At 40.1% G+C, this 24,731-nt stretch overlaps 1 protein-coding gene across 7 annotated transcripts in view; it reads right to left on the reverse strand.

Moving 5' to 3' along the window:
• LOC144669951 (dixin-like) overlaps nt 1-24,731 on the reverse strand; it is an 85,534-nt gene that overhangs the window by 17,408 nt on the left and 43,395 nt on the right. For all 7 annotated transcript variants that reach the window (XR_013573808.1, XR_013573807.1, XM_078532260.1 and 4 more), the window contains exons 6-13: nt 13,886-13,995; nt 10,956-11,107; nt 9,460-9,549; nt 9,297-9,350; nt 3,744-3,794; nt 3,249-3,353; nt 1,340-1,393; nt 264-356 (exon numbers count right to left, since the gene is read on the reverse strand). Coding sequence is in view for 5 of the 7 variants with exons in the window: in XM_078532260.1 (XP_078388386.1) it covers nt 264-356; nt 1,340-1,393; nt 3,249-3,353; nt 3,744-3,794; nt 9,297-9,350; nt 9,460-9,549; nt 10,956-11,107; nt 13,886-13,995 (709 nt within the window). In the remaining 2 variants the exon portion in view is untranslated. The remainder of the gene's footprint in view (nt 1-263; nt 357-1,339; nt 1,394-3,248; nt 3,354-3,743; nt 3,795-9,296; nt 9,351-9,459; nt 9,550-10,955; nt 11,108-13,885; nt 13,996-24,731) is intronic.

Below are 24,731 nucleotides of genomic sequence, written 5' to 3' on the forward strand. Positions count from 1 at the left end.
TTACTTTCTGTCTGATTTTGGCGTACAGAAAGAAAGCAATGTCCAAAATCGTAGAATATTGTTGAATTTATTCATTAGATCACAGGAATAGATTAACAGATTGTATTATTTTGCTTCAATACTATTTAATTCGTGAAGTTTTAGGAATGTACAGGTCCTTTAGGTGAATATTTCACACTTCTTCTGAAGTTTCAAATGTAATACAATAAAGCCCAGGGTCTCAAATGTAACACATTCTACTGGACGAACCTCCTTTCCAATACCTTTATATGAGTGGCTTCTGTTAGCTTCCGCAGAGTATCATCCAGTTTGGCCTGCTGCTGCTGGAATTGTCGGTCCTTCTGACCCAACTCTCTCTGCAAGAAAATATAATTCATCACAAAGGAAGATAGATTTGCATTTATATAACACCTTAACATGCTTCTCAGAAAAGCCTCAAAGCACTCCATATTGTTTCATATACTTGCAATGTGGTATATCATATCTGACGGAGAGTAGCCAGATTATAGTAGTTACTTCAAACTGGTTTATCTACACTATGTACAATATATACAAGGTGGGTAACTGAGTAGGCACATCTTCCCTGAGTGCTGCCAGCTTAGCCTGCTGTATAGAGTCTCTATAACATGGCTATTGATGTCATTTTTACACCATGGCCTACCTCCCTCATTGCCATAGCTATTCTATTAACCCATTATATGACACACATTAAATAATATATATTAAATAAATTAAGTTAATTTATTGTTATATTAAATAATACATTGAACTGTTATATATGCAAACACAGCAGCTATTTTGAAACGTTCTAAAAAAGGCTATGTATTGAATGATTTGCATATCTGCTTATGATGGTAAAAGCTGATGGAGCAATGTTGGTCAGAACTCTTTTTTAAAAAGTGTCAGGGATGTGTAATTATGCCTAAGCCACTGAAAACAGGAAGATGAGGTTTTGGCTCAACAAAATATTTGAAGGTCAGCATTCACAACAAAGAAGGGCCCTCTCGGCACCAGAGTATCAGCTAAGATTATCTTCTTCACAGAGGGAAATATAATAGCACTATATCTACTAATAGAACTAGTAAGGTGTTCAAAGCAAATGCTGTTATAGATATTACACAAGCAGTTTTGTGGCAAATATTCCAAACAAGAAATGTCATGAAATAATTTACTTACATTCGGTTACATTCTAATCGTTTTAATAAGTTACAATTGACCTGTATTCCACCAGATTATAGTTGGTCACAATTAGATCACTTTACAATAAATTGAAGCTACCATATATTGTTTGGGCTTAACAATGTAATTATTTACCAGTGAGAGTTTTAGAAATCCTTACTTTAAATTCCCCAAGGAGCCTGTTCCTTTCTTCAGTCTTCCTTTGTAGGTCAAGCTATCAATACAAAATGAAAGTGACAGAAATAACCTTTTCCAGTAGCCATTTCACGAAATCAACAAGGGGAGAGAACTTTCACAAGTCAAATGAGTAATGACGAGTATAGGGATTTTTTTTATCTCCCCTTTCATCCTACAATTCCTTCTAAAATGGGCACATTTTTAGACCTGTACCAATGGGCTGTGCAATTTCCAAAAGAAAAAATGATTTTCTAAATAAACATCAGTAGATGCCCAGCCTAGGTGTCCTGTTGGATCCTGAGCTGAACTTTGAAACCTATATCTTGGAAATTGCCAAGAACATCCATTTTGATCTCTGTATTTTTGTTCACTTTTGCATTACTTTACCCTCACTACCAATGAAATGTTCATCCATGCTTTTGTCATCTCCAGGATTAACCTCTCCAAAGCGATTCTCAGTCCTGTGTTCCACCCTACACAAAATGCAACTCATCAATGATTTTCTCCCCTCCCACTTACCTTTGTTCTGTCCTTTTTAAAAGTTGTTTTTTTACCCCCACAGATGCTAACTGCCCTGCTGAATGTTTACAGCATTTTCTGTTTTTGCTTCATCTGCCCACAAACTATCCCAAATTAGGTTGCACTTACCTATCAAACCTTATCCTCACTGACCTGCATCGATTCCTCAGTCACACTGCAATGATTTGAAAAAAACATCATCCTCGGTTAAGAATCCATCTGTAACCTTGACCTCACCTTACCTCTGCAATCTTCAGTCCTACATCCTGATTTGTATAAGTTCTTTCAACTTCCTTTCCCTATTCTATCACTGGTGGAAGGTCTTTAGCTATCAATGCCTTATAGTCTGGAATTCTCCTCCTAAACTTCTTGGTCTTACTGCATCTCTTCCCATCTTCAAATACCCCCTCAAAGTGTTCCTCTTTCTATTGCCTACTCTGTTTCCCTCTCCTTTACATAAAGCACTTTGGGATTTTTGGGGAATTTAAAGAGTTATAAAAGTGCAAGTTAATGCTATTGATTATTTATCCTAGGATTATTTTTATTTCAACATGGGCACCAATGTGCATCTCCTTATTAGTTACATCCATTTATTGTTATGCTGTTCTGGACAATGTAAATTAATGCCTAGGTAGTCTGTTATGTGTCCATTGAAGACTGTATATTTATCAATTGTCAAACATGCTCCATTCTGTAATATTGTTTTTCTTTTCCTGGGTCAGTCATTTAATTCCTCAAAGGGAAGGTTATAAATGCCAGCCAAAAATTAAACAAAACAAGTTGTATTTTAAACTCATGCTGCAAACAAAATAATCAACAATCAATGAAACCTATATCCCACTCAGGCTACAAATGGTTTTCCACAGTTTTTCAATGCCATGCATACCTATTGATAATAATGGTAATTAATACATTAAAAGTCCTTGGATAGGTTGTTACACTTCAAACATGTCCCTAACACAAAATCTGTCATGCTTCATGATAGGTAAAAAGTGGAGCCAATCTAATTATACTGATTGCTTAACAATATGAGCCAATCAAAAAACACTTCACCAATGTCTACTTACCCCACTGCCTCACTTTGAGCAACACCACAGATGATTAATTAGTTATTATAAAGCTGATGAACAGGCCTGTTGTGACAGTAGGTGAGCAGTAACGATTTCCTGATATTTCGGAGGACATGATCTAGCCTTGCCTTCTTTGTTCGCAATCTTTAGCACATCTTCTTGCTGCATTTATCATGTGAGATAGCAGTATATTTCAACTAAAAAAAGGCAAAATGATGTTGCACCTTGGTACAAACTTACACATACTGTTACAGATCTTAATTCCTACAAGTGCTTACAAGCACTAGAGTGCTAGATCCTCACATTTTCACTCAGTAGCTCATCTTTTGCCATGCCTGCTCTCAGCAACTCCTGTTTCAGCTGAAGAATGGAGCTTTCCTGCTGTGCCATCCGATGCTGCAATGCATCCTGAGGAAAAAATGTATGTTTCAATGAGCTGGGAAATGGTCATCAATATCTATAGTCATTATAATCTGTCAGCCAATTATGGAGTGTCCTGCCATATAAATGTCATCACACTTGTATTAAATCCTTCCTATGTACACACATAGGGAAAGCATCGCTGAAATACCGAGTTTAAAGAAGCACAAAATTGCTGCACTGATTCTACCTTACTGCGAAATATATTTTAAACTAAGCTCCTCTAAAAATGCCATGCGAGATAATAGATTTAGGTTCAAGTTATGTTTGACTCTTGGGTTAGTCAACATAGGTTAAGCTACATTAATAAGTCCATTTATATGGGAAAACCCATTTCAGATATGCCATATAACTGGGCATCAGTACCCCTATCCTTACCTTTACTCCCTGCAAATTCCTGGTTTCTTGTTTGTATTTTAATAGTTCTCTCTGTAATAAAAAAAAATGGAAAAAAATGATTTTTCTTCCCCTACACAAAACATTTACTCTCCATCAATTATGTTGCAAAAGAATTGCAGAAAATACAGTGGTAGTGAAGATAGCATAAAGCTAAACTTACAACAACCATTTATATATCTGGGGTGGGCGGGCAGGGGGAGGGGAAATCAGCAGCATTGCAACACAATTTAAAATGAACTGTTCACATGCAATTATATTCATCTCTAGCTAATACAAGCCCACAATTGTGTCTCTCTCATTCTGGTTGTGGATCTTCCCTGATATTGGGAATAGGAATATCAACGGCTAATATTGTATTTGCTGGCCAATGTGGGTGGATGCATGCAGCCTTACAATGGAAAGAATTACAACTGTGAACTTGTGGAAAGTACTATCACCATAAATTTTCTGGCGATTGCACTTTAGCTCCGGAAGGAGGCAGTGAAGCAGTCCCCAACATATGTGTTGGTGCCTCTGCCAGTATGTCGTTTGCACTATGAAATGCATCAGAGCAATCCTAAAAGTTAACCAAGTATAATTCAGACCAGTGCAATGCGAGTTAAGATCCTACATACACATGGTCAAGGTTACATAACCAAGCTTTAATTCGAAAATCATGTTCATTTTCCATCCAATGGGAGTTTTTAAAATTTGTTCTTCGGATGTGAGCATCACTGGTAACACCAGCATTTTTTGTCCATCCCTAATTGCCCTTAACCCAGGTGGTGGTGAGCCATCTACAACTGAATGACTTGCTAGGCCATTTCAGAAGGCAGTTCGCAATCATTCACACCGGTATAGATCTGGAGTCAGATGTAGGCCAGACCAGGTAAGGTCAGCAGATTTCCTGCCCTGAAGGGCATTAGTGAACCAGATGAACTTTTGCAACAATCCGGTAGTTACATTATAATTAATATTGATTTTAATCCAGGTTTATTAATTAATTGAATTTAAATTCCTCCATCTGCAATGGTGGGATCTGAACTCATGTCTCCTGTGTAATAGCCGGGGCCTCTGGATTACCAGTCCAGTAACGTTATTACCATCCCCGGCTGACTAAGCTCATGGTAATTATCCACAAAGATCATTAAAATTTGGGAAGTGTTAACAATAAGATATATGATCAAAAAATTGAAGATAATAACCCAATTTAAAAATAAGTGGTCATGACTATTCCTAGGAGTTAGATATAGGCTAAACCAAAAAATAAGCAAGTCTCAGCCCCTATGATGAATAACGGGTAAGGTTATTCAAATAATTGCTTTTTATACTCTTCTGCACTTGTGTGGAACTGTCTTTCCGCTTTTTTTTAAAAATGACTCCTTTGGGACTGTGCACTCACTGACCAGTAAGATTAAAAACATCCCACTCTGCGGTTATTTTGGCGATGCTGTCAAGCTACCTAAGAAATCATGCTATGCCACATCAGCAACGTATACAGCGAATGGTCGAACACTTAGTTAAAACAACCAACAGAAGAATTTCATGTGAAAATGTTAAGCGTTTGTACAATAATATCACAGAATAAACTCTAGGAATGTATCAGATTACATTTTATTTTCTGAAATCAATGTGTACGCACTATTATATGGTTATAAAGAGTCAAATTCCCCTTTTGAGAACTTGCATAAGCTCTGTGATGAGTATTAATTGCTTCAATATGACAGGCTCAGTGGTCTTCTGTGCTGTATCATTCTAAAATCCTATGAAATTCATTACTCCCATTGCCACAATTCAAAGATAATATTTTTCCCTTCACATAAAAGGTACTTTTGTTACAAAAGTTATGCTGCAGGCAAGAAATGTGTTATGTACTTGATGATCCTGTTGACAAACCAACTTTTTGAGAACACAGTGTTCATGTGATAGCATGCTGCTGAGGAGTCAGTGTGACTGTACCACTAAGCAAGCAAGCTCCTATTCATTAGTACAGTCGTTGTCAATTTTTGAATACTGTTTCCACTGTCAATGCTGCTTGCTGTTATTTATACATTTGTAAATACTGACCCAAATTACTGAATAATTTGTACAGTTAGAGTCCTATAATTTGATTCTAGAAGTGTGCTGTTAAAGCTGGTGATATCATGGTCTGAAGTACAAAACCCTGAATTGAATTAATGGCATTTTCAAATAGATTGTGCCCTATAATTGAGGAGAAAACGTAATTTCTGATATTGCTAAACATGACGTTTACTGTTCTGTTTTTACATAAAATTACCTTGGGCATCTGTAAATGGCGAGTGCTTTGCAACTGAATGGGGGCCCAGTGGTATTAAATTACACAATACTGCGGCCTCTGTATGTGCTGGCCATCAACCTATGTCATTGCCACCAGTGATAACAAACTATTACTATTTAACATATCATGCTCCTCCTTCAGGTACCATGCCCTGAGGGGGCATTGGCAATCACTGGATTGGTCCATGATTATGCTTGGCAAAGTACTCAATGGTTTTCCAGTGCCCTCTGCAGTTTGGCTCACCAGGGAGCTCTCCCACTCTTACCACCTGCCATTAGACATATTGGATTTACAATCTTACAATCAACCTGTTTGGCCACGTTATGAATGCACCTTTCGTGGCCATCAAGTCCTCAAGTAGAACTTGAACCTGGAACTTCTGGCCTAGAGGTAGGAACGCTGCTACTGCACCACAAGACCTCCCTTTTAACCTATCATAAGCCCTCATAATCTTAAAGAACTCATATCAGTTCACCATTTAAACTTAGCCATTCATATGAAAAAAGTTCTAACTTCTCTCAAGTTTTCATAATTATAGCCCAGGATTCCTGATGATATCCCAGAGAATTTATGCACCACCCTGTCCACTACTTTTTTAACTTTCCTGTAATGGGATGCACAATACTAAATACAAGGCTCTGAATGCATCTTAACTAAGGAATAAGTTCAATATTACTTTAAGGGTTTTGTATTCACTATGTATGAAACCAATTATTCTTTTGCCCTTTTTATAGTTTTACCTACTTGTATTGTCATACTTAATGGCCTGATAACTGCACAGCAAAGTCCCTCTGTTCCTCAGCTCCAGTTAAAATCTTACCATATTTTCAGATGCCTTTTCTTTCCCTGTTCTCATTTCCGGAATATTATGCAAAATTAGAAGGAAAACTAAATAACATGAATTGCTCGCCTACCGAAAGTGTATTTTTGATGGAAGCAGAGTTCTAATCTAGCACAGTTTTTGAGATATCTCTCTGGGATTATCCATCCAGGAGAAAAAAAGTAGGCCAGTCTTCATAACTGATCATCTTTTTGGGTCAACCTCACTGAAATTATCAAAACCAGTAAGTTACAAACCTGGATGATCAAATGGCTGTATGAAATACTGTACAAACAATGGGGATTATGGGATGGAATTGATTGTGATTGACCAAAATAGACTGTAGTGTTATAGACCGACATACTGAAATTTCCTTTTTTTAAATTTCCAAAGATCAAGAGGAAGTCAGCTTCTAATTAGTGCTTCTAGCTTCTAATTAATCAGTTCCTGCCTGCTATAAGCTATGTTCAGGGCCATTCAATAGCTTTAGGCCCCTTAATTGAATATGCAAAGGGTCTTATGCCTTTTTTTTTTACATATTAATATTCTGTTATTGTGGGTTTATCTCAGGATTTGTTGGCTTCTAACTCTATTAGAAATTTTACAAGAGGCAATGATCTTTCGTTAAAAAACATTTATTTACATGCTAACTATTTAGAATGGTTAAAAGGGACAAGACGTAGCTGAAGCTGCTCTCTGAGATGCTTCAAACTCATCTCATCGCTGTGAGTGACATCACTGAGACACAGCTCCTTACTGCTCAGCAGCTATCATTAGAGTTAACCCTTTACAAATACGACAGGAAGGAAGCTTGAGGAAAGATCCCTCTGCTCAGCTTTACCCCAAAAGAGCACAGCTATTAATGGGAAGCTAACAAATGGCAGGGCAAGAATGTGATCCTTCTGTGCTGCAGCATATTAATATTCAGCTTTGTTGTGCCACTATATGACCAATGCATTTTTATAAAATAATAGAGTACTTGATCCATTTTCCTCCCTCACTCATAAGAATACGATGCAACATCAGATTATAGTGGAGGTTTGTCTTTAGTGTCTGTTTTGCTTGCAAACAAGAGATTTCTAAGGAACAAGAGTCTTGCATTGTCTATAACACTGTTGTTCAATACGTTAGCCACTAACCTCATGCAGCTAATGGGGAATCCAATTTTCATCTTATCATTTCACTAACAAATGAACAAAAAGGTTATGCACACGCATTGGCAGTACAAATATGCATATTGAGCTCATATTCCCAGTGAAGTACATTTTACTTGTATTGTGCGAGAGTATATAAGGAGTTGGTGTCACCATTGCCACACGAGTTTCTACTGAACAACATTGGTTTAAATGATTCTTTTGTTTGAACTTTCAAATCTGTCCTGGTAGCCTGATAAATCTATGAACACAAATGTCATCCGAATCCAATCTTATGTTGTCATTTAGCGCTGGGCTTTTTATTCAGGCAAGTTCCCCCATTGTAAGTAGGGGACTGCTAGAGAGACCAGGGCCCTGATATTTATGAGAAGAAGGGGAGGGATATGGGGAGGAATTCTGGATGGAAAACCGGGAAGGTATTCATTACAGGACATCTTTTACATTTGTTCTGCAGGTTTTCCACCTGTCAACCAGCCTGATTGATAGGCTGGCTTTCTGACGGATCTGAAAGCTTGCGGCATGAGGCTGCAGCCAACACACAGAGATAAGGTAGGGAGGGAGTGAGACATCGCATCTGGGATTGCGGGGAACCAGATTGTGGTTGCAGCTAGGGGCGGGAAGAAACGTGGCTGCAGCAGAGGGTAGGGTGGTGAGTGAAGGGGGAAAAAGAGCATGAAGGGGATATCAAGAAGAGTCGGTGATTGTAGAGTTGGAAGCAGGTAAGCTTGTAGTGCCAGGTGAAACACTGCTACTTCTCTTGGTGCAGTAAATGTACTTACTTTATGAATTTGGTCCTTCTTGTCTTTAAACTTGCCTGCTTTCTCAAAGCCTGGGGAACCTGGCCGAAATGAGTTAAAAATAAATGGAAGCATGGAGCCTCCTTAAAATCTTTTACTGTGTGACCCACCTCCTGAAAACGGATTAGTTGTTGGCCCTATGCCCCACACCCACCTATGCTATTCCCACCTCCATTAAAAGTGAACATAAATGAGTTTTGGTGGTGTATAAAAGTTTGAAAATTTTAACTTCTTACCTGACCGAAAGCCACCTATTCTTGGAGGTTAAAATTATCACCCACATTTCAGGAACCAGTTACAACGTCCCACTCCAGAAAGAAGTACTTCATAATTTTCAACTATACACTTTAACAATGGCCCATAGCACAAATTACATCTCAAAAAGCTTTTTACTTTCTTGGTTAAAGGAAATAGCACAACAATATACAGAGGCATCAAACTTAAATGCTTTGAAGTAGTACAAACAGTAGCCATTCTTTGTACCTTCATCTCTTTGCATTCATCCATGCTTAGGTCTAGACGACTCTTGATAATCACCTGAGCAATACAAGAATTTACCATCAGTAGTTTCTTCAAGCACATAAAGAAAGCAAAGCTAGACAGCTCAAATACTCTGCTGTGTAAACAGCTGTAAAACAGCACATACAAGTTGTTCTTCTGCGTTTGCTCCTTGCTCGCACAGTGGAAACGATCCCTCCTGTTCGTCTTCAGGAAGTGAACCATTCAATAGTAGGCCCTGGCAACAAACGCAGCAGATATAAAACATGGTATCATGTAACAAAATGCTCAAGACACTTGGGTTTCTACAACAATTACTACACAATTAGAGTCTGTTCACATTAGGAAGCACTCACAGGGATAGCAATATTAAATGCAATTTTTTGTAACATAATATGAGTTAAGTGAACAATTCTTATGTCACAGAAGACTATGGTGAAAATTATTCAATATTGATCAGAATTGATTTAAGTCTGCCTTTCAAAGCCAACTCAAGGATTTATTGATATTTAGAATCCAATAAAATAAACACCCCTACCTGCCAGGCATGGTTGAATGTTATTGTTCTATTGCTTACTTTTCCAGGCAAAAATGTGATATTGAAAACCATATATTTGCATATGCAAAATTACAAAAGGCACGGTTTTCCATCTATTGATAAATGGCACAGACGAGGGGGCGTATACATGTGCAATCATCTGCAAATAACAGGAATATGCTTTTGAGCAGGGGCATTTGAATAAGAGGCCCTAATGTAGTTCTGTCCACTGCCTGGATCTATACTCAAAATGGAGAACCTCTTGGACAACTAAGGACAAGAGTATAGTAAGAAGTTTCAATTTTACGAGTGTCAAGTTTTTGGCTGCTATCTCAACAACCCTTTTATCAAAAAAGAAAATCTTGCGAATCATGATAACTGTGTTCCAACTTCAAAGTGTCACTTAGACTTAGATTTGGGTCCAAATAGCAAACTATTGAAACCCAGAGGGCAGGGAGAAGTGGCAGGAAACACAGGGTAACATAAAATTAATTTGCTGCTACCACTTGCTTAGATGTAACACTTTGTTTCATGTCAATGACCTTTCATCAGAATTGACAGTCAGAACAATTCTGATAAAAGGTCATCAACCTGAAATGTTAACTCTGCTTCTCTCACCAGATGCCAGAATTGCTGAGTATTTCCAGCATTATCTGTTTTTTATTTCAGATGCTCAACATCTGCAGTATTTTGTTTTTGTAGATGTAAGTCATGTTTTTTCAATTTGTTCACGGGACATAGGTAGCATGAGCAAGCCCACATTTATTATTCATCCCTAGCTGCCCTGCGAAGGTGGCGGTGATGGTGGCAAGACAACCGAGTGGCTTGCTACATTGAAGAAATATTTTTAACAATCAATCATTGTGATGAGCTGATGTCACATATAGGCCAGGCCAAATAGGGCTGGCATGTTCCCTTCCAGCAGCAGTGTTAATTTTATTTTCACAAATTTTGTGATGGTACTGTACCTATATCCTGCTGTAACCGGATATGCAATTATTGTGTTTTTTAATCACTATTTTGGCCTTCAAAAAGCAGACATCGTTTCAAAGCAGCTATAACTAGATAGCTTTTTTTTTGAAAAGTAGCTAAATAAAACTTCATACCTGTAAGATGGAAATCATCTTTCTGGCTTCTTCCATTTCCTTCCCCAACTGGTCTTGTTGATCAAGTAATTGATCCTCCCAAAGACTTTGCTTGTCATTCACTTGGGATTTGCCAGAATTCATGGACATCCATGCAGATTGAACATTGTCTTCTGATGGGCAGAAATATTTGAATAGAATATTTTTCTATTGCAATCTCAGCTATTGAAATGAAGATCCTTTATTTGCAAATAATAGTGCATTTAAATACTTATAGTTAAATTTGTGTTCCTGTTCTTCCTAAATTAAAATCCAGATTCTAAGTAATTAAGTCTCCAGGAGGATAAGACAAAACAAAAAGTTACCAGTTGAAGTACAGCTTTGACAAAGTCATTTTAGATTATGGACTTGAATTGGATCAGTGCTCAGTATCCCACTGAAACTGTATCAGATATTCATAGTTGAGTGCAGCTGAGTAGGAAAGTGCACAGGCATTCAATATTTCACTCACAATCTATGTGTCCTGTGCTTCTAATACTGCAATGATTGTCAGCTTCATTCAAAGAAAAATGCTTTAAAAACATTCTCAAAATCATCTCCGACATCATGAATGCACTGTCACCTGCTGAAAGCAAGTTAAGATTTCTCGGGGCTTATATATATATCACTACTTGAACAGATTGTTTTTCATTTGCATTTATATTGGTCCCTTAATTAACATCAATAAAGATGTTTAATTAGTTATTTATCTCATTGCTGTTTTTGTGCATATCTTGGTTGCTGAATTTTCCTAATTATACCAGTGACCACACTTCATTAACTATGAAATGCTTTGAGGTTGTGAAAGGCACTATATAAATGTAAGTTCATGCCTTTTCTTCTTCGACCCACTTGTTCTTCAATACTATTACTCTCTTACCAAACGCTGTCTATATTTCCCATTTTATTTTGTCACCCTTAATTTCAAAAGTTGTCCCTTAGTCCTAGAATCTTGAGCTCAACGACAAGCGTCGCTGAATCATCACTTTAATTGCCCACTTCTAGCTATCAAAATACATTCAAATTTGATTTGATTACCCATATGCAGCACCGCAGACAATCAACTCATGTGAGAATATGCATATTTAATATATACATACACTAAACAATCTTTCAGCTTCTTAAAATTGCATGTATAAAGAGTTCTATGTATTGTGTAAGCATTGCAATGACGAATCATGTAAAGATAAATTATCTAAGAGGTATTAGCCAAGCAATTAGCAGGGTTTGACTTTAGAAGAATTAACACAATCTTATTTGTGACCATCTGGATTTGTTACTGATCTGCTATCCATGTATTTAGGAAATTTCTTTTACACTAATTGAGGGGTTTTGCATGTCTAGAGTCAATTTTTTATGATGGTAAATTCTGCATTTGAAATACAAAATAATAGGCAGAGTTTTACAACCCCTCCCACTGGCGGGCTTTTCCAGTCCCCCCCACAATCAATGGACTTTTGAATGGCTTGCCGCAATTTCCGGCCCTGTGCCCGCTGTGACGGGGCCCTAAAATTCGGCCTAGTGTCATCCATTTTTGCAAATATCCCAAGAACATTTTGAATGAGCAAGTTACTTATCTATAGCGCAGCATGGTCCATACTGTTATGTAGCCTGCAACCACAAGATCATAATCATAGAATTTGACAGCACTGAATGAGGCCAGTCCCATCACACTTGTGCCAGCGTTCTGGAAAGCTATCCACTGCAGTCCCTTTCTCCTAACCGTTCACCATACCCTTCTTAATTTTTCTTTTTCATGGACTCTGCTGCCGCCACTGTCCTAACTGCGTAAAAAATATTTTGCTTAAGGTCACCCTTTGTTCTTTTGGTAATCATCTTAAATTTACGTCTTCAAGTCATGAACTCACTGATCAGCTTTCCCCAATTTATTTTTATCAAACTCTCGCATAGTTATGAACACCTCTGTAAAATAGCTCCTCTTACCTGCTTCTCCTCAAATCTAAAGCTCTCAACCCTGGTATCATTTCTGTGCCACTGTTAGTGGCCTTGCAATCTTTCATCCCTCCTCTCATAAATATATTAATTTTTTTTTCTGGTGTAAGGATTCATGGGTCCAGCACCTCACTCATTAAGTCAATATCATCCATGTGGAAGCCTGACAAGGGGGTTGGCGTTACAGTGAAACCTAAATCCGTCCTCACCAAATATCTAGACACAAGTCACTCCCTGCAGGTGTTACCAGTTAATTGATCATGAATGATTTTCCCTTCCCTAACCCAGAGGTGCTGAGGCTAATTGTAGTGTCTACTTCTATTTTAGCTGAGCTAACAAAGCCCAGACTAAGGATTTTACCGGTCCTATTCTGTTCTCATTAATTTGTTGAGCGATTCTTAATACAACTGCTCAAGTCATGTGTCCTAAGTCATGTTGTAAACGCAGCGCATACACACTCTTGCATGTAATTGCTGCATACATTGTGGGGATATTTGTTGAGAAGTCAATGCTATGTTGTAAAAAAATTAATGAATACTTCAACCTCCCCAATGGAACAGCTACTCATTGGATAAATTCAGTTAACCATTGAGGGAACCTGGGAATTCTTCCATATCATCTGTCTCTTGCCTAGGGCTCCAGCAGCTAATGCTCCATCTCAGCTATCTGAATTAATAATGTGTAACAGGCTTATACTTTCTTACTTCATTTTTTTTTTTCAATTGCAGCCTGGATTTTGATCATCTAAGTTCCACAGGATACAAATCTGAAATAAAATTTCATCTTGCCAGCAGTGTAAAATGGGTGTTCGGACATAAGATACACATTATATGCCGTGCCTAATATTCTGTTCCAACTGACTTCAGTGGAACTGAATATCAGTAAGGGCGAATTGCTGGTTGCCAATGCAAGACCATTTTATCATGAGTATAAGCTTGCAAGTTAGAAATTCAACTTACCAGGCCTGGTTTCCCATTCCTCTTTTTGGGAAGATAATTCCAATGTTTCATCCAGTTGACTTGTAGTAGACTCTGGCTTTGCACTGTTTGTTGGACTCTCTGAACTGACACTGAAAAAAAAGTCAAAGATCTTGAAGACACTGTTCACTGATGTTGACTGATGTGGAAAAAAGGCATCATAATCCAGCAGAAATATAAAACTGTTCACTGTATTTAGTCATATGTATTATAAGACGACAGGATTTCAACATTAAGTACATCAAGGTACAATAGTAAACAGAAGGAATTCTCTTGAGTTTATCTCATTATCGAGGCCAATATAAGGCGTTAAACTAAGATTTCCAAGACTAATGGCACCTACACTCTGCTCAATTTCAAAACAATATTGAAGCCATGGCCCTACTTACTGTTGGATCAAGAATCTCTCCATTTATATTTTTCAGGATTTTTAGTTGCTACTAAAAATGATAGAAATATGTCTATTTAAAACATTTTTTCACTTTCATGATCACTCTTTTATTATGTAAATTGTTCCAGGAACTGTTAACATCCCTCCCCCTTAAAAAGATTCTCACTCATTTCTCTCCCACCAGGATAAAGTTCCACTGGCACCTGCAGTACTCCATTCAGGAGCCATTTTTCCCAACAGTGTGTGTGTCAGTTATGTGTCCATGCGAACTTCACAGTTGAGGCTGACCCTACACTCACCCAATGTCTATTTGGTATCCATGGTTTATCCTCTTCCAGCTGAGACCAACTAACAGCGCAATCATCAAAACTGTGTTCTTTGCAGTCTGGCTCAGTGATACATTTATCCACTGAGCCAAAGGAGTGATGGCAATATCTGTTTAACTAAAAGAAGCTGACACAACCTTAAGAGGCACAAGTGTGAAACGGGTAAAGAAAGGCCCAACAAAATTTAATAAAATCAGTATGGTAGTTTTAATTTTTCTCCTCCCAACACAACAGTATCAATGGCATTGATTCTTTAATACAGAGTAGTTCCACAGGAACAAGTTACTCAACAGTTCTTAGCTCAAAGAGCCATTATTTATTTGCTTGTTTTTACATTGAGTCAGGTGGCTATGTTATCAGAGGTAGGCGGGGGAAGAAAACTAAAGCTCTGCAAAAGCCTGGCCTCACCTGACATCCAATTGCACACTTTCAGCACAAATTATGTGTATCAAGAACCCAAAAACACATCTATACAAGTTAGAAGGTCACAGTTTCATTCTTTGGTCCCCATTTCAATCTCTGGTCTGTGCTAAGTGACCTGACCTCAACCACAGAAGAAATAAAAGTGCTACAATTTATTCTAGAGCCCGTGGGTTAGGGTGGGAAAAATCAGCTGGAGTCCCCACTTCTGAATATTATGCAGTGATTGCAAATGAATTATGTATAAAGGTAAGGGCAAGCTCTGTGTGATATGCCCCAAGACAGAACATCCAGACACTCATTGTGTAGGCTCACACACTTTTGGTAGAATCTTGTGGAGGTGGCAGGGGTCTTGGTTGCTGGCTCAAGGACCGGCAACAGCCCATGTCACCTATTTTCGGGAAGGCCCACCACATCTTCTACCAATCAAGTAATTGAAAGGCCAGTGGCAGGCCATCTCCCTGGGATTGGAAGCCTCACCCACTGAGAACTGCCAGCCAAGCAGAGGCTAGCAGTTCCATTGTGCCATTGAGGTGGTGGCTGCAGCTTGTTGAACACCCACCCGAGGCCTCAGATCGATGAGGGACTCAGGCCAGAGGTGAGTGATGGGGGGGGGGGGGGGGCGCCACAGGACTGGGGTCTCTGGGGAAGGGTGGGGAGAGGGGTTGGCAGGAAGGGTGGGGGAGGATGGCTCTTAGCACCCCCTCCCCCTTCCCTATGCCTCATCCCTTGATCTGGCACCGTGCCTTTGAACAAGAGACCCCCTTCGCCCTCACCCCCAGAAGCCCACAAGCAAAGACATCAAGATTTGCTTGTCATGCTCCCTCCATTGTAAGAACCCACCACCCACCGCTGGGTTAATATTAGGGGCAGCAGGAGAAGGCTCTTAAGTGGCCCATAGGGTTAAACCCACCACGTTGAGGAGTAACAGCTGAGGACCCATGACAGGAGAAAACATTCACCAGACACCACTCTCCCATTATAGACCCCACTGTTCGTCCACCAGGTTTTGATCTTCCACAGCGACAGCTGGCCCTTCCAAACTGTTTCCAGACCGGCCAGGACTTCTGTGCAGCTAACCAACCTTAGTGGGATCACCAAGATCATCCAGGCTACAGCTCTGGTGCAGTCCAAACAATGAGTGCTCGCTGACTAAACTTGAAGGCAGGCTTAAAGAACTCCATCTAGCCACTGACAAGGCTATTGCTTGGCTCTGTGACTATGCATATGCTAAATAAATAAATACCAAAATAGATTCTCCTCTTTAGGGGGGTATCAGACTTCAAAAAGCCTCAGTAATTGTATGTCATGAGGAGTCAATACTTTCAAGAGAGGACAATTGGACAAATATGATATAAAAGACACTCAAAGATAAATTGTTCCTTAATGTTGTGTGGTGCTAATGTTACTGAACTACTAACATAAGGCCTAAACTAATCATCCAGGGGACAGTTTGGGAATTTTAATTTGGCGTTTTTTGAAATCTGAAATTAAAAAGCAGTTATCCGTAAAAGTGATCATGAAACTGTTGGACTGAATCCTACTGGTTCATTAATGGCCTTTGCAGATGGAAACCTGCAGTTCTTACCTGATCTGGCTTATATATGGCTCCAGTCCCCCATCAATGTTGTTGACTCTCAACTGCCCTCTGAAGTGGCCTAGCTAGCCACCCAGTTGTGTTGAACTATAGAGGCTCACGAAGAAGCCCCACTGCCTTACTTCCAATGCAATTAGGTATGGCAATAAATGACAGCCTTACCAGCGAGACCAAATAGAGAATGTTTTGAAATGCAAATATCAAATATTTTATATCCAATATCTTGTGATATTGCATAAACCCTACTTCATGCAAACAGTTACTTGCTATGATTGGTGATACTATAAGATTTTCCATAGATATTTGGCTCACAAACTATGGAAACAGTTTTACAGCAAAAACAGTCAAAACTACAATGTTACAAGGCGACTTTTTTTCCAGCACAGTACTACATGGTTTGGAAGCTTTGGCAGTGAAATCTGTTTGAAGTTCACTTTTATATTATTAAACAGTTTTAAATACAAACTTTAGTTTTCCAGCTATCCTCTGATTTTCAGCATGGTTTTAAATCAAGAAGAATAATTTAATGAGTTTAATCACTGGTCCTTGAAAAAAATGCAAAGATCTGATTTTTATGAAATAAAAAATTTGGCTTATGGGAGTAGCATGCTCAGAGCTACAATTTCCCACACTGAAAGTTCCCAACAATGATTGTTGATGGGGACAGGGTAACATTTATTATTGAGGTTCTCAGGCACGGACTGTGCAACAAGCAAGTTTGTGGGTTGATTGATTTCTTTTCTTTCAAGCTTTCTTATGTTCTTGCACATTGACATGGAAAATTGAAGGGCAAGTCAACTGATGCCTGTGCTACATATTCCTTAAGGACCAGTAATAAAGAGTATTCAGAATAAATAAATAATATTCATGTCAGATCCCTTAGAAAGGCATATTGTTTGAAACAGGGGTGCCAAAAAGAGTAGAAGAGAGAAAAATGGGAAAGTAAGAGAAGGAAAAAAATTAAATGTAGAAAATGTACTTCTTATTTAGTGATGGAAATTAGAGGTAGCTGGCTAATTGGCTCAAGATATCTATATAAACACATAAAAATTGCCTTGTTTTAAAAATACTTGGGTTAACAATGAAATGGGATTTGGAACCAATTCAGTGATTAATTTTCTACTGATATCAAGGAGCCAAAATCACAATTGCCATTATTGTGGAATTGATTTTTTTGCCATTTTCTACAGAATTCAAAATTTTCTCTAAAGAAAAAAGGAAATACTAGAAGTGGACAATATATAACAACACTGTAATTTTAATTTAAATCTCTTGTAATTCTCCACACTTTTCCTTTGTTTCCATGCCAACTTCTTTATTTGGGAGGCGTGACCCTGTAAACGTCTCACTGGATACAGACTATGACATTCCTTCTTAATGTTTCTGTGTGATGTGGGAAAAGGAATTATCCTCTCACACAGAGTCTTCCAACAAAAAGTAAAAGTGGCAAACTCCCTAAATCATTAACATACTAAAGCAACATAACTTCAATCCAGAATAAATTTGATTTTCTTCTCCCTTAATTGAGAATTCAGCTCTAACTTTTGACTTGCATCCACATTTCAACTTGGCTTGTAACTGCCTTATAATTCCATGGATTTGTTGTTTTTTATTTTTCAACATTGGACAGAATAGCTGACAACATTTCAATGAAGCATTCAGGGCAACAGCTTCTCTGAGTTGGTTGCCCACATTTATGCACCTAAAACAGGGTCCTTTACCCCAGCAGCAACATTGCAGATCCACAAAAGTTCTACCACTAAGATAAGGAAGTGGTTTTTACAATGTAAACATGAGGAGTTGGGATGGGCACTGGCACAGCAGACATACGGTAGAAGAGGAAATTCCGGAAATGCACAGCAGATAGCATCTGAAATAGGAACTTAAATGAGATTCCTGTGATATTAGAGGTATACTTGAAGGATCTTACTGAACCTAAATCTTGATTTGTGTCAGTGAGTAGGTTAGAAATTTTGCACCTAATCCAAAAATGTAAAGAACAGAAAAAGATGATATTTCAGAGATTCCCAAATAACAGCAAAATTCAAATCTCATTCTAGATCAAAGTTATGTTCCATTGTGTATGTTAACGATTTAGGGGAGTTTCCCCATGTTATTTTCTGTTATAGGGCAGGAAGACTATAGACAGGAATTTTTCCTCGTCGAGTGGGTGAGCCTGAGAGCAGCCGCAAAACCGACCACTGCCCGCAATCGGGCCCTGACCGCAATTTCACGCTGGCTGGCCAATTAACGACCAGCCAGTGTGAAAGGCGTGCTCAGAGCCTCAGCACTGCTGGGGTGGGGGCGGGAGGAGCGTGAGCACTGAAGAGTGCGCATGCGCGGCAGGTGCGCTCAGTGAAAGCTCCCTGAAGGCACAGAACTGCCTCAGGGAGCTGAAGATTTTCAACATTACAAATAAAGAATTGAAAAATAAGGAAAACATGCCCCCTCAGGCAACTCTGTCACATGGGCAGGGACATGTTAAATATGAGTCTTAAAGGTTTTTTTTATATAAATCACAGGTTGAAACCTCATCCAGCCCATGGATGAGGTTTCGCAAAAAATGCAAAGGCCGCTTGGCCTATTCACCCGCAAGGTTGGACGGGCAGGGAACAATTTAATTTAATTAATTGTCAGCGGGCGCGCTGCCGACTCCTGCGCGCGCCCGCCGGCCGAAATATCGCGCGATGACGTCAGGACACTTGCCCAACATCATCGCGTGCTATTTCATGCTCATGCATGTCAGGCGCGCGGTCGCTCGCTGAGCTGAAAATCCTGGCCTATGTGTGAGAGTATAATTCTCTTCTCCCATATCATTCACTGGCATAATACGAATGTGAAGAGTACATGGTGGGAGGGAGAAAGGGCTAACGAGCCATTCATTTTTTTTAAAGAGGTGAATCAACCTTTTATGTTACATTGCACTTATAGACTGGTGAGTTATATAATTCTTTTGCAAAAATGACCGTTATGGATATCCCCAAAATGGCTGGAAATTTGCAGTCTATTATAAATGATCAGTGGACACATACATAAATCATTTGTGTATGCGGGGTGTATTAGGGGCAGAGTGGTTAGTGAGAGGGATGGCAGTTCAAATGGCTCAAAGTGGTTTGCATTGACTTAATATTATCAGCTGTGAAGACTAGGATCAAATATTGTCATTTCACCTCTAAGATCTATATTCAAATCAGACTGATCACATTAAAGTGTCCTCTCCAGTTTAAGCTGAGCTCTTAATCAGCACAAGACCACCAAACAACACTGCCTATAACTTAAAACTAACCAACAACTTACACTGAAAAGTTACAAGGGAGGGACTTGTGTGGGAAATACCAGGCTAGTGAAGTAAATAAACCATGCTCTTTTGCGGCTAGAGTGATGGTATATTTCTGAGGCAGAGTAGAAGGAAGTTCATGCTGGACTTGGAGTTGCCAAAAATGGGGGAGGGGGAGGGCGTATTTAATTCCTTGGTGAGCATCAAAAAGGCCCAAATCAGCAATGTTGGAACCATCTATGAAACCAAGTACAACAGAAAATATAATAGGCTGCATTTGTAAAAGGAATGCTTTTAAAACTGCCAGTTTTGGATAGTCAACTGCAGTGATGCAATTTCTTTTTCAGAGAGTACGAGACATATCATGGTTATTTTATTCAAGAAAGACTGCTTGAGAAATAGATCAGAAACTACTGGCTTCCGGCCGACAGTTTGTTGATGATGATGATATATAGATTTTTTTTTTGAGATGCAAAACAAAAGTTACTTTTTCAAGCAGTAACAAAACTCCTGAGGCCTAACTGATAATCTTTTGTGATCCCAGCCTCGGCAACAGCAGGAAAATCTGTCAGGTTCAGTGACCCATTTAACAAACGCCTCGAGTCTTCAATGAACTAATCTGAGTATGTGTAGGTCTAGGGACGAAATAGCAACCTCAGTCTGGCTGCCAGAGCCCCTGCAGAGGCCATGCAGTTATAGATAAATACAGAAGAAACCTCAATGTAAAAAAATCCTGGAGCCTATCATCTCTACAGAAACAATGAAATCCCAGAATGAAGAAAAAGGATTGTGTTACACACAACTTTTAATAATAATGTGGAGAAGAGCAAACTGCTTACCGAGAGTCCATTTTATATATTTTTATCTACATTTCCCCTCCCACCTGAATCATCCTTTAGGTACCACACACCAGTCTGGTTAACACAGCTAGTATTCAAGCTGTTCCTAAGATTTTTGCCAAAGTAATCTTTGTAATCAGCCATGAAGTACAATGGGGCAGCTCAGGGTAGCTTATCTGTGAATCCTCCTTTTGTGGAGAAGCGTTTCCACTGTGACATAAAACTTCAATCTTATCTTCTTAAATAAGATCAAAGAGAAAAGTTCACTGTACTCTAAAGTTCACTGGCTACCAAATTCGAGATATTGGGGGGGAAATTCAACAACCCGGCACCCGATTTTTGGAGGTAAAATAAGTCAGAGGGATCAATTTTGGGTCACGACCTCCTGGGCCCAATCTCCCCATCTGTACACCTGAAGCATCTCAGCTGCCAAAGTGAAAACCGATGGCTTCTGGGTGTGTGCGCACCTACCTGAAACAGATATTAGGTGCCATATGCTCCTCCTGGCTCCACAAAAATAATGTGGGTTGCTGCCAGCCAGCACTTCGCCACTATCCCAGAGCCTACTGGCGGCTGGCTGAGAGCTGGTGGAAATTTAGAAGGCCTTGACCGGCAAGTGGCATGAATACTCCATTGGCAGCCACAGCCTCCCTGTTTCACTGAAACGAGACCAGGTGCCCAATTTGGCTTGAGCCTCTTGCTGACATCCTAGAGCAGAAATTCAGAACGTGCTACTCATTTCCTGCCAGAAACCAAAGGGATTCAAATTTCTCTCATGTTGACTCAAAACTGCACTCACTACGGAACATTTGTGAACAAAAACATATTGTGGGGAAATTTGAACTTTTGGGCCGGGATTTTCCGTGCCCGCTGGCACCGGGCGTGTACAGTGGCGTGAGTGGACAATATGGCCAGAAGGCCAAAAATGAGTTTCACAACGTCATGAAGCCATTTTGCGATCGTCTGCTCCACCCACCAATAGTGGGCTGCGTTCCCGCCATCAGACATCGGGAACCTCATTGTAATACGTCAGCATATCATTATAAAGCCAGCCCGCTGGACTCATCCCACCCCGCTGAATCGTCCACCCTCGCAGTCATCAGCGCCAGGCTTCACAGACAGTACCACATTGCTTTTAGGGCAGCTCACAGGTAGGTCTCTACCTACCAGATCAGCCATATGTGGGTGGCTTTGCAACAGATGTAGGGCAAGGTCTTGCTTGGGGAAGGGGAGAAGTGGCCTCAGGCAAGGGAAGAGGCTGCAGGACGAGAGCTGCACTGGGGAAGGTGGGTAACCCAGGGTGCGTGTGGAGGCACATGTTGATCTGTGCAAGAGGCCTCAAGATGGTGAGAGCTAAGGAGGTAGTCTCCAGAGGAGATGAGGCCAGATGGACATTTGAGGGCATGTGTGTGAGAATGGGTGGTGATGTCCCTTGAGCTGGCAGTGAATGAGATGTCAGTGAATGTATGATGGGCTTGAGTGTGTGAGTTTAGAGTGATGAGATGGTTCCCATACTCTGGCTGCACGGATGAGATCATTCATCCTCTATCTGCATTGGCTGCTAACTTCTTCTGTGCAACATTGGCACTGATCACCACTGCCATCGCCAACCAAGTCAGGGTTGTAATGTAGCTGCCCCTCCTGCGGCCAGAGCTCGGGAAGAGGACATCGCAGCAGGCCTCCAAGACATCCAAAAGGAGCTCGAGGGCTGCAGTCTTCTTGCCTTTCAGGGCCATGTCTTCTTTGCTGCAGTCCTGGGCTGGAGGCACTGAGCGCAGCTGTACTTTAAATGTGGTGCCTGGTGTGATGAAGCGGCGAGGTGATGACATGGCGAGCGAATGAGAGCCTGCCCACTATGGAAACAGCGTGTTTTCTGGGAATGCATAAGTAATGCAGCAGGTTTGGGACAAAACGGCGTGAAAACCCACCGAAAATGACGTTTTACCTGCCCGCTACCGCCCTTAATGCAAATCTGGGACGATTCCACCTTTGGTGATGGTGTATAACTGCCTGTTGGGCACCTCTCCTATTCCTTGTTACCATATTGTGCGAAGTGTGCTTGTGTATGTGGACATCAAGTAAGGATCTGCTTGGGTATCAATGTGATGGTTCTCAAGTTTAAAAAGTTCATCATCATGTATTGTTAATGCTTACACAAAAGGAGTAGCCCATTGGGTATGAAGCATTGGAGGGTTGCTTTTGCCCATGGGACCAAATTAAAGCAAGGTTGACTGAAAAGGAAGCTTAAAATGAAAGAAAAGGTAGGCTTGTTAAAATTTCTCTGCATCTCCTAAAATTGCTTCACATCCTGGATTCCATTTGCCTCTAGATATTTTGACTCATATACTTACTTCATGATAGTTTATATTATTTAATTAAATATTAAAACAAAATGTGCATGCTCTAGCAGCAGAAAGCTAAATTCACCAATTTGAATACCATCTTCTTCGATGAACTATCTATTCACAGCAATACATAGAAACATAGAAACTAGGAGCAGGAGTTGGCCATTCGGCCCTTCGAGCCCACTCCGCCATTCATTATGATCATGGCTGATCATCCAACTCAATAGCCTGCTCCCGCTTTCTCCCCATACCCTTTGATCCCTTTCACCCCAAGAGCTATATCTAACAAGGATCTTGAAAGCATACAATGTTTTGGTCTCAACCACTTTCTGTGGTAACAAATTCCACAGGCTCACCACTCTCTGAGTGAAGAATTTCTCATCTCAGTCCTAAATGGTCTACCCCATATCCTCAGACTGTGACCTCTGGTTCTGCATCTACCCTGTCTAGTCCTGTTAGAATTTTATAGGTTTCTATGAGATCCCCCCTCATTCTTCTGAACTCCAGCGAATATAATCCTAATCGACTCAATCGCTCCTCATATGTCAGTCCTGCCGTCCCAAGAATCAGTCAGGTAAACCTTCGCTGCACTCCCTCTATAGCAAGTACATCCTTCCTCAGGTAAGGAGACCAAAACTGCACACAATATTCCAGGTGTGGTCTCACCAAGGCCCTGTACAATTGCAGCAAGACATCCCTGTTCCTGTACTCGAATCCTCTGGCTATGAAGGCCAACATACTATTTGCCTTCTTTACCGCCTGCTGCACCTGCATGCTTACCTTCAGCGACTGGCGTACAAGGACACCCAGGTCTCATTGCACATTCCCCTCTCTCAATTTATAGCCATTCAGATAATAATCTGCCTTCCTGTTTTTGCTACCAAAATAGATAACCTCACATTTATCCATATTATACTGCATCTGCCATGCATTTGCCCACTCACTCAGCTTGTCCAAATCACACTGAAGCATCTCCTCACAGCTCACCTTCCCACCCAGCTTTGTGTCATCTGCAAATCTGGAGATATTACATTTAATTCCCTCATCTAAATCATTAATATATATTGTGAATAACTGGGGTCCCAGCACCGATCCCTGCAGTACCCCACTAGTCACTGCCTGCCATTTGGAAAAAGACTCGTTTATTCCTACTCTTTGTTTCCTGTCTGCCAAACAGTTTTCTATCCATCTCAATACACTACCCCCAATCCCATGCGCTTTAATTTTACACGCCAATCTCTTATGTGGGACTTTGTCGAAAGCCTTCTGAAAGTCCAAATAAACCACATCCACTGGCTCCCCCACATCAACCCTACTAGTTACATCCTCGAAAAATTCCAGTAGATTTGTCAAGCATGATTTTCCTTTCGTAAATCCATGCTGACTCTGTCCGATTCTGCTACTGTTTTCCACGTGCTCAGCTATTAAATCTTTTATAATGGACTCTAGAATTTTCCCCACGACCGATGTCAGGCTGACTGGTCTATAATTCCCCGTTTTCCCTTTGCCTCCCTTTTTAAATAGTGGGGTTACATTAGCTACCCTCCAATCTGTAGGAACTGTTCCAGAGCCTATAGAATCTCGGAAGATGACCACCAATGCATCCACTATTTCTAGGGACACTTCCTTAAGA

This window comes from Cetorhinus maximus, chromosome 2 (assembly GCF_964194155.1).
Source record: "Cetorhinus maximus chromosome 2, sCetMax3.hap1.1, whole genome shotgun sequence".
Classification (NCBI taxonomy): domain Eukaryota; kingdom Metazoa; phylum Chordata; class Chondrichthyes; order Lamniformes; family Cetorhinidae; genus Cetorhinus; species Cetorhinus maximus.